The 11,421-nt window shown below is 38.2% G+C and overlaps 1 protein-coding gene across 1 annotated transcript in view; it reads left to right on the top strand.

Moving 5' to 3' along the window:
• The window catches only part of LOC106870019 (uncharacterized), a 37,708-nt gene that overhangs the window by 16,736 nt on the left and 9,551 nt on the right, over nt 1–11,421 (top strand). The window contains exons 7-11 of the mRNA XM_014915983.2: nt 1,795–2,346; nt 5,599–5,710; nt 7,563–7,738; nt 10,756–10,860; nt 11,103–11,230. Of these exons, the coding sequence (XP_014771469.2) occupies nt 1,795–2,346; nt 5,599–5,710; nt 7,563–7,738; nt 10,756–10,860; nt 11,103–11,230 (1,073 nt within the window). The remainder of the gene's footprint in view (nt 1–1,794; nt 2,347–5,598; nt 5,711–7,562; nt 7,739–10,755; nt 10,861–11,102; nt 11,231–11,421) is intronic.

Genomic DNA, 11,421 nt, shown 5'->3' with positions numbered 1-11,421 from the left:
GGTCACTTTTGCCGAACTGCTAAGTGATGGGACATAAACACTACAGCATCGGTTGTCAAGCAATGCTAGGGGGACACACAAACTTACACACACACACGTATATACGACGGGCTTCTTTCAGTTTCTGTCTCCCAAAGTCACTCACAAGGCTTTGGTTGGCCCGAGGCTATAGTACAAGACACTTGCCCAAGATACCATGCTAGAACTTAACTAATCCTGGTATTTATTGTCACTTTTGCTGAACTGCTAAGTTATTGGGATGTAAACAAACACTGTTCATCAAGCAGTGTTGGGAGACATGTACAATCGGGGGAGAATTAGTAGGCCGGAGATTGGGTCTGGTGATGTTGTAGAAAATTTCCAACAACCACCTGATTCTTTCTAGAGATATGACAAGGAGATGAATCCTGCTGCCACACATATTGCCTTCCAGCAGCAATCCTCTCCAGCCAGGGTTTGCCCAGTCTTCAGCAACTTTACATAGCTATCTGAATTGAGCCTAAAACCCTGTTCAAAGATGTGTGTGGATACAGTCAGAATGCCTTTTGTGTCCCTTCCTACTGGCCACAGCTTCATTGTCTCCATAGTAACTGAAATGTCATGTCTTAGTCTTTCCAATTATCACAGAGTATTGAACAGTCATGTTATCGGTGTTTTGATACCCAACACAAACAAGCATGATACAGGCAACTCTTTTCCAATGTTCAGATGACTTCTAGTTGTCCATATCAGTAACTTTTTTTCTCAACTATGACTTTAATCTTTATGCTCTCCAATGCTGTTCACTATTCATCAATACAGCAAGCTGTTTCTTGAAAGAGGCATAAAAAGAAAATCATCAAATTTAGCTCAAACACCCTCTATTGCATGGATTTGAGAGGGAGTCCTCACCTGTACTAAGGATCCGAACTGGCCTCCGCAGGTGTCTGCGGAGGTCGTGTCGAGTAGGCACATAAGTGCATTGGTGAATTCCTTCCCCCTCGGCGAATTCAGTGTTGAAAAGTGGCCTGACCCAGACCCATCGTTTTGCTTGAGAGAAGTGAAGGCTATATCGGGCGAAAAAACCTAAGAGGACGAGCGTCTCAGATTGTGTAATGAAAAATTGTAAGAGGCAAATGCCCTAATTTATGACTTATGTATGAGGTTCATAGCCTCAATGTGAAAATTTAATTTTATGAAGAGCAGTGTTATAGAGAAGCAAAGTTCGGCGGGCGGCTTTTGCCTTCTCTCATTATACCATCATATTAATCATCCATTTCATCTCCTTAATGTTTTTGTCCAGCCCGTAGATACTCTCTGTGTACTGCCTTTATGGCAAATTGAAATGAAATAGAGTAGCTTGCTTACCAGCCGCATGGTTCCGGGTTCAGTTCCACTGCATGGCATCTTGGGTAAGTGTCTTCTGCTATAGCCTCGGGCCGACCAAAGCCTTGTGAGTGGATTTGGGAGGCGGAAACTGAAAGAAGCCCGTCGTATAAATGTGTGTGTGTCTGTGTTTGTCCCCCTAACATTGCTTGACAACCGATGCTGGTGTGTTTGTCCCCGTAACTTAGTGGTTCGGCAAGAGAGACCGAGAGAATAAGTACTAGGCTTACAAAGAATAAGTCCTGGGGTCGATTTGGTCGGCTAAAGGCAGTGCTCTAGCGTGGCCACAGTCAAATGACTGAATCAAGTAAAAGAGTAACGAGTATGCATCTGTGTATTGCTTGTTTGTTTATTTGAAGCTGACAATTCAAGTTGTCACTAAGTTTATAATTTTGTATTTTTTTCTTTTTTTCTTAAAATTCCAAACAGATGACTAACACAGAAACTGCAGGATATTCACCAGGAGATGACACACTGATTTTAACTAATCCAGAGGCTAGTGCTAAAGTTTTACCCAAGTATGAAGATAAAATTTGTCAGACAGAATTAACATACGAGAGATGTCGTTGTCTTGCTGTGTCTGGATATGATGACAAAGTTTGTCAGACAGAGCTGGAATTTCAGAACCGTTTTAATGACCTCTCTGCACATGACACAGCCAATGCATGTAGTTCTCAAACTGTAAACTACCAAAATTGTTTAAGTTCTGCAACTTCTCCTATGACTCCTTCTGTAGAGGAAAATTTAGAAAGTCCTCGAACAGAAACAAGTGATGAAATGCCATCTCCTCGCATTTTGGAAAGCAATTTAAATTCTGTCCAGTCTCCACTGACTTGTACCAATGAGAATGCCTGTTCTGGAAACGGGAAACTTTCGCCGGAATTATTTTCAAGGTTTTTGTATCAGTTAGAAAATTACCATAATCTTGCATCTCTTTGTACTGAACAATTTCTACAAACATGTGATGGGATAGAACAACAGGTAAGGCTACTTTATAAATTCATTTTCATTTTATATTAACAGCAGTGAGTACCTTACTGAAGTAGGTACACACTTGGCAAAGTAACCTTCAGTATAAGCTCATTTTCTGAGTCTTTCCACACACACATATATATATATATATATATATATATATAAGCATATGCATGTACATATCTACATGTGTATATAGATGCATATTTGGGTACAGGACGTTAGAAAAATGAACTGGAACATAAAAACAAAACTGACTTTGTTTACAGACAACAGAACTAACACATAGGAAAACAAACAAGCCACTTATGGAATTATTCCTTCATCAGCTGCATCTATTCTAAACTAGGCATTTCGAAGATAAGGCAGGATGCACTCTTAGAATAGTTTCTTCCTGAGTAGTGGATTAACCCACTAAACAGGATTCCAAGGTGGCAAACACAAACCAAGACAGGAAAAATTGGACAGTGAAAACATTAAAAAACCGTAGGGCCATATTTATATGGTGCCTTGTTTCAGTCCTTAGACTGTGCCTATGCTAGGGCATAAGCACATCACCAGTTGTCGAGCAATGGCAGTGCAGACAAACACACACACAACCATCATTTAACGTCCATTGTCCATGCTGGCATGGGTTAGATGGCATGGCTGGGCTGGCTGTTGGAAGGCTACACCAGACTCAAGTCTGATTTGGCATAATTTTTTACAGTTGGATGCCCTTCCTAACGCCAACCACTCCAATAGTGTAATACTGGGGTGCATTTACATGCCACTGACACAGGTGCCAATTTGTGACGCCAGTATCTGTCACGACTGATTTTCCTTGACTTAATGGGTTTGCTTCTCAAGCACAACATAATGCCAAAGGTCTTAGTTATTGTCTCTGTGAGGCCCAACTCTCAAATGGAACTCTGCCACTTTGCTTCCATCAGGCCCAAAGCTCAAGAGGAACTCTGCCATTTTGCCTCCATGAGACCTATTGCTCAAAAGGAACTTTGCCTCCATGAGACCCAGATGGGCTTTTCAGTTTCTGTCTACCAAATCCACTCAAGGTTTTGGTCAGCCTAAGGCTATAATAGAAATGTGCCCAAGTTGCCATGCAGTGGGTCTGAACCTGGAGCTGTGTGCGTGTGTGTGTGTGTGTGCGCATAAATAATTTGCATGATCCATTTGAATCAAGGTATTTTAATAAGGCATCAGTTTAGGATTGAGAACATCATATGTCTATTAGCAGTATATATGGACTTGTCCTACCATTTCCCTGCACATGGACAGATCACTATACTCAAGGTAAACATCATCATCATCGTTTAACGTCCGCTTTCCATGCTAGCATGGGTTGGATGATTTGACTGAGGACTGGTGAAACCGGATGGCAACACCAGGCTCCAGTCTAATTTGGCAGAGTTTCTACAGCTGGATGCCCTTCCTAATGCCAACCATCTATATGTAAAATCACAAACTCCAACGTGCAGTTTCATGGTCCACTGTAAGTTCTAGATTCAATGTTGGTATGATGTAAAATAACATGCGTTGAAGTCCAATAGTTGTTTCAGACACATTTTTTATTAAACACATCAATTACATCATGGAAAAAAGCCTCAACCCACTTGTGTTCTTACACACACAAACATACACACACACACACACACAAAACTGCATTGTAAAAATTGAAACTCTTCTCTAAAGCTAGGAAATGCTTCAGTTATAGTCACTTGCTTATCCTTTACTAAATTTGAAGCCCCACACTGAAGTATTGCTTGTTTATTTGGGATAATGTTGTGATTACACACACATAAACATCCAAGACCAAATAGAAAAGGAATCCATATTACTGACTATTGGAAAAGGAGAGGTTGAGGCAATTAGAATCTCTGCGGGATTGTTCAATTTGCTAGAAATAACATCAAATCTATTTTAATCCTGCATTGGGTAAAAGGACCTTGAGCTCATTCCATGTAGGGAAAACAAAGAATTGTCTTGGATGGAATGCTTTTTATCTGCTTGGTCAATGCTGACCTAGGGGTATAACAATAACTAGTCCACAGACATACTGTTTCTTCATTCTCTCTTCTAAAATGGCTTCTGCTTCTCTGAACTAGATATTTTTATAGCTTGCTGTCTAAGCTGACTCATCACCTCCTTTGTTTCTCTTCCCAACTCCACTGTCTCCTCTTCCAGACTTGGCTCAAAACACCAAATGTCTTTTCTCGAGAACAGTAACTCTCTCTCGAATCTATTGTTTCCTCCTGTTTTAATATCTTTTTAATTATTCCTACAGCCACTAACTTTACAAATGTTTAAGCTGAAAATCTCTATCACCGTAGGAAAACCTGCAAACATTCTAATCTTTCTTCTATCACTGATTGTCAACATAAGAAACGGTCATTTTCATCATTTAATGTCATAAGGCAAAGAAGAGTAGTTCTGAATTTGTCTATTTTTTATCTTTTTTTTTCAGTCATTACACTACGGTTATGCTGGACACTGCTTTGGAGAATCTTAGTCATACAAATAACCTAATACAGAAGTTTTTTTTTTTTTAAAGTCTGGTACTTATTCTGTTTCTTTTGCTGAACCAGTAAGTACTGTTAGAGTACAAACAAACCAACACTGATTGTTAAGCAGTGGAAAGAGAGGAGTATCACTCATGTGCATGCTCACAAGACTTTCACACCTTCTGCCAACCAAATTCACTGGGGGCATTGGTCAGCCCAGGGCTGTAGTAGAAGAGTTCCTGTAATTATAGCATTTTGTTTGTTTTTTGTAATTTCATTTGAAGCAAAAAGGCTTTTGCAGTTCTATATTTAAGAGATGAGGTATTATGTACATTATTTACAATTGACGAATATGTCCTCATCTTGTTTGTTGTTAACGCGTTTCGGCTGATATACCCTCCAGCTTTCACCAGGTGTCTTGGGGAAATTTTGTGCCTGGGTTCTCATTCCTAAGGTATTTTTCGATGTTATTATTCAGGTCACTGCCTGGAATTGAACTGCGCTCTTGACCACTATGCCATATGCCCACCTGAATAATAATAATAATATTGAAAAATACCTTAGGAATGAGAACCCAGATTCGAAATTTCCCTAAGATACCTGATGAAGGCTGGAGGATATATCAGCTGAAACGTTGTGTTAACAGCAAACAAGATGAGGACAAATATCCATCAATTGTAAATAATGTACAAAAAGGTTTTTGTTATAACAAATGTGAAAGGAAGTATACTATTTTTGAAAAAATATTTTCAATTTTTGCAAGTCTATGAATATGGTAAGGAAACATCACAACCCAGATACTGAATTAATATCTCGATATAATCAAGAAATGGCTCTCAGAAGAAAATATCATAATGAACTGATGAAGATTAAAGGTAAGTTTTCTTACATATAAATGCATTTTTGTTTCTTTTTAATACTTAATATAAGCATAAAACTCCTTTCAGTATTTAGGGTCTTTATTTTGTAATTTGCTAAATTCATATTAGATAATAAAAAAAAAAAAAGAATTTACTATTCTAATTTCATTTGTTCTTTCAGCACCAGCAGTTGTTGGTTTGGCCAAAACATTCTCATGATCTTGTCTTTTGTTCATTTTTGGTTATATCTAGGATTGTCAGCTATTGAGTTTTAACCCTTTTGTCACTGTATTTATTTTGAGAGGTTCTGTGTTTCTTTCAATTGATTTTATATATAACAAAGAATTTAGTAAACCAGTTAAGCTAGTGTTAGAAACATAAATTGTGACTAAGGTTTGAAAGATTTTAATTCAAAACTTATGTAAGCAAGATATTTGTACTACAGAGGCAGTTTCAGCCGGGTTGGTATTAAAAGGGTTATGACACTTGGGTGTGATTCTGTAGAAAGATTTGGCTGCTGTTTCTGTCAGGTCAGTTTTTATTTTAACATAATTACTAGATGAAGGTGGCTAAATTAAGCAGATTGTTACTTCAACTGACTAAAAGTAAGCTGTTTAGCCCTAGGTTATCCCTGATTGAACAAACCTATAACTGGCATTCAGGCCACGCATTTCTCTTAAAGATGATAGAATACGATTAGAGGTAGATTTGGCTATTATTTCTAGCCTGTTGCTTCACTACATAGATCGTTCATTGGCTCTTATAAATGTAACTGTTTGATTGCAGAGCATTTTTTTTTTTTTTTCAAGAATAAGATTAATAGTAAGGAGTTTAATAGGAAATATTAATTTATGGGAAATTGAACACAAGAGGAGTGAAATGGTAACAGGGCCTCAAAGGTATTGAGAGGAAGGTGTATATGTAAGGGAGGAAGCATTAAGTTAATGTAACTGGAATGGAGACTGTCTATTAGATGAGAAATTATTGTAAGTTAAACAAATGGTGGTGCTCTAGCTTGGCTGTGGCAAGGACCATTTTGGAAATTATAGTTTGGTCAGTTTTAGGATTAGGTCTTGGGAAGAATTCAGATGTTATGGGACTGCATCCATCCAACCCATCTCAGTATGGGAGGAAATGCTTTAAATTGTAATTTTTTTTTCTTTTGCATGTAAGACATTTTGCTCATAATTAGAATGCAGAAATTGGTACCAAAGAGTATTAGTTTCCATTGAAAGTACAATGAAAATATACAGGGGTGAACAAAACTAAGTCTACAGGCGCTTAACAAGTGAAATGATCTTTCTATTTCTCTATTTTTTTAACTAATTCATTAGTCAACTAAGGGATCTATCGGAGATGTCTAGTTCATTAGCCCTTTTTTTTTGCTTCCCCCCTCTCTATTTCTGGGAGTTCAAGAAAATGTTTGACCCACAAGCAATTGTATATCTACTTTTGCCCACCCCTGTACAAACTAATTTAAATTTGGGCATTATGGAAATTTATAACCTTTTTTTTTTTTTAGGATTAGCCATACCTCATCTGTGTGAATTTATGTGATCCAAATTCATACAGGACCGTCTGTGTATACATTAGGCTACAACCATAGACATACAAATGAAAGCCTAACATTGTAGTTTGACACATTTTGTGTTGCTCTATCGAAATAGTTTACTGCTAACATTTTTTTGTTGCATCTGTTTACTTAAACATAACATTGTAGCTTACTAGATAAGTTACCTTCAATTTAAACATGTTAAATCTAACCTCATGTACTTCAAAAGATACATTGATCTGTCAAATGTTGATACATCTTTAAAAAAAAAAAGATTTTTTAGTACTTTAAACAAAGGTATATTTACTTAATTAGGTAATATTCGAGTGTTTTGTCGGATTCGGCCATTAGACACAAATATCGAAGGAGCAAATGAAGATTGTGTGTATATTGGTCCAAACAATAAGGATGTTGTACTTGTAAAACAGAGAAGGAAAATATTTAATTTTGAAATGAGTTTAGTTTTTCCTCAAGATTGTACACAGTCTCAGGTAAGTTATCAGTTTACTTCAATCACTGTTTTGTAATGAAATATCTCATTGTGAAAGCAAATATTTTTTATAGGATTCAAATTAGAACAAAATGAATCCAAGACTAAATGACTATTGAACACAGACACGTTACGGAGACCTTTTGGCAATATACCATGCTTTAGAAGACCTATCGAGCCAAGTGAAATCACAGTTGTGGCTGATGTCAGTGTGGTGTAACTGGTACTCGTGCTGGTGACATATAAAAAGCACCCCTTGAACATTGGGCAATATCCTGTGCTTGACCCATCAAGCCAAGTAAAATCAGTCGTGGCCAATGTCTTGTAACTGGCACCTCCAAACTTTGGGCCTTACAGAAGCAGTGACAAGTGACTGAGAATTTTGGCAATATACCCTGCTTGAGAAGGCCATCAAGCCAAGTGAGATTGTAGGTGTGACTGATGTCAGTGTTTCATAACTGCACCTCTATACTCACTCACTCTAAGGGTGCATTGAGTTTGACCCCATCTGACCCTTGGCTGCCTGAGAACAATCTTAGTGCAAACTTTTACATCAAAAATATAAAACTCTACACACAGTTTGTACTGTGAACTACATATAAATGTAGTTTCTGCATTTTATGTCTTTTTTTTTGTAGTAAAACAAGTTTTGTATACCAAAGTTAGATTTTGGCGTTGTAAACATCTAGCAAGTAACTTGATCTGTAATTGTACTAAAAATGAACCAGATTGTGGAAGAGTTATTTAAAAACGAGAACTATTAAATTCTTGATGTCAAGTTTTATTGCACAACTGCACAACCTGGTTATAACACTTCAACTTACAATAGAACTAACAATGAATCAGTTTTTAAACAGCTGACTTTGCCTTTCAGGTTTCAGCTTACACCTTGCAAGTTTAGAAGCTTCTTGGTTTCAGCATAGGACCTCCATGCTATCAAGTTACATTCTGCACTATAGATGATACGAGAGTATAATAAATCTAATATTTGACTGCTACTTTATTGACTTCGACACAATCTGAACACTGATCTGGAACAAATACTGCAACAATGTCTCTGCCAAATCGCTTCCTTTCATCCCTCCCGAGTGATATAATTTTTTAATGTCCACCTTTTCCATACTCACAAAGGTAAGACAAAATTTGTGGAGGCAGATTTTTTATGGCCAGATGCCCATCCTGTTGCCTTCCCTTCCCTTCGAAGTAAGGTAATATTTTCCCCAGTGTGCATACTCGACAGTGTAAGTACCTTGGGAGAAAAGTTGGACCTAAGAAGCATCAGTTGTGGTGTGCAAGAAAGACGATTGCACTGGTATGGTCATGTGGCAAGAATGGATGAGCTGGCAGAAACGTTAGTGTGCAGGGCGAAATGCATAGTTTCAAGTTCAGTCCCACTGTGTATTACCTTGGGTGAATTTCTACATGATAACCCTGGATCAAACAAAGACTTGGGAGTGAACTCAGTAGACAAAAACTGTGGTAAAGCAGTGTGCTGGCAGAAACATCAGCACGCGAGGTGAAATGCTTAGTGGTATTTCATGTCTTTACATTCCGAGTTCAAATTCTGTCGAGGTCAACGTTGCCTTTCATCCTTTCAGGGTCAATCAATTAAGTACCAGTTACACACTGGTTCGATGTAATCAACTTAATCCGATTGTCTGTCCTTGTTTGTGCCCTCTGTTTAGCTCTTTGTGGGCAATAAAGAAATAAGAATGGGTGAGGATAGCTGTCTGAAAAAGTGCCGCACCCGAGCGATTGAGGGAACCTGTGGAAGAGGTAGACTCAGGAAGACTTGGGATGAGGTGGTGAAGCACAACTTGCAAACATTAGGCTTCACCAAGGCAATGACTTCTAACCGAGACCTTTGGAAATATGCTGTGTGTGAGAAAACCCGGCAAGCCAAGTGAGACCATAATCCGTGGCCTCTGCCAGGAGTGTAGTCAGCTCACTTATTCGTATTTTTACTTCATTGGACATTACACTCTGCGTAGACCTGTTGAGGCAATCGAAATTGAACCAGATTCAACGACTGACACCCATGCCAAACTCTCCTTCGGACACTAAACTCTGCTTGTGAAGACTTGTTGGGGCAAGTGAAATCATAATTGAACCATATTTGATGACTGGCACCTGTGCCAGTGTAGCACTGACAACACCATCCAAGCATTATCATTGCCAGCGTCACCTTACTGGCACTTGTGCCGGTGGCACGTTAGAATACATTCAAGCGAGGCCATTGCCAGTGACGCTGGACTAGCTCCTGTGCAGGTGGCACGTAAAAAACGCCATTTTGAGTGTGGCCGTTGCCAGTACTAGTACTGCCAGACTGGCCCTCATGCCAGTGGTATGTAAGAGCACCCACTAAACTCTGTGGTTGGCGGTAGGAAGGGCATCCAGCTGTAGAAACTCTGCCAGATCAGATTGGAGCCTGGTGCAACCATCCGGTTCTCAGTTGTATCGTCCAACCCATGCTAGCATGGAAAACATGTTAAACGATGATGATGATGACCAGATAGGTTTTCATGGACAATTGGAAACTGACACTTCTTGCATGAATGACACTTGTTTACAACTGTCATGATAAGGCAAGGAGAGATTTGCATGCACACACACACACACACACACACTTCTTTCAGTTTGTCTACCAAATCCACTCGTGGCTTTGGTTAGCTTGGAACTATAGGTGTCATGCTCTATGACTGAACCCAAAACTGTGGTTGGGAAGCAAACTTCTTACCACCCGACTATGCCTACACCTAGCCACATCAGAAATCTTGGTAAATTCAATTGACAATACCCCATCCTGAACCCTGTAAAATGTTAGCATAAGATCAGGAAGAGGGTTTTACAAATTTCATTCAATTAAAGGGAAACAGTCATCAAGGATACTATGTTTATAATTAATCTTAGGGTTTTTGAGAAATTGATGCAATTGCTTCATTTTTGAGAAAGTGTTATCTGCATAATTCAATCTATTAATCAATAAGTTGATATCATAAATGCAATTTTTAATTCCAGTTGTTTGAAGAAGTAGAATCTTTGATTACCTCCTGTATTGATGGCTTCAATGTATGTATTGTGGCTTACGGCCAAACTGGATCAGGAAAAACTTACACGATGGAAGTAAGTTAGGTTTTATTTCTGCTTATTTTTGTGTTGAAGACCTTCGAAAAGGAATTCAGAAAGTGTGGGGGTTTTTTACAGGCAACTTAAGATATTGTATGTATGAAAATGACGTGCATTGTTTAGTGTAATATACTGTATTTGATGACACATGTTGACAAAAAGTATGTCAAAACCTCAATCACCAAATATCTAACCAGCAGAACTAATAAATCTTTTCTTTTTTTTAATCTATATTTTAGGGTACCCTGACTGACCCGGGGATCAATCCAAGAGCTCTCGATAAATTATTTAATGAAATTTCTGCAAAACATGACTGGATTTATTCCGTCTATGTCAGCATGCTTGAAATTTATAATGAACAAATCAGGTAAATTCAGATCATGTCATTTACCAAATGAGTACTGAACTATATTGTCTGCATGAACTAACAGATCCCTTAAAACAAGCATTTGGCTCCAAATTCTCTTACATTGTTTATGTAACAGGCAAATCATTTAAACAATTCAGGTGATTCTCAGATTCTGGAATCCCCACCACCAAAAAAAAAAAAAAAAAAAT

Source organism: Octopus bimaculoides, chromosome 1 (assembly GCF_001194135.2).
Source record: "Octopus bimaculoides isolate UCB-OBI-ISO-001 chromosome 1, ASM119413v2, whole genome shotgun sequence".
In the NCBI taxonomy this organism is placed as follows: Eukaryota; Metazoa; Mollusca; class Cephalopoda; order Octopoda; family Octopodidae; genus Octopus; species Octopus bimaculoides.
The sequence above is the reverse complement of the archived record's forward strand: the minus strand, read 5'-3'. Positions and strand labels throughout refer to the sequence as shown.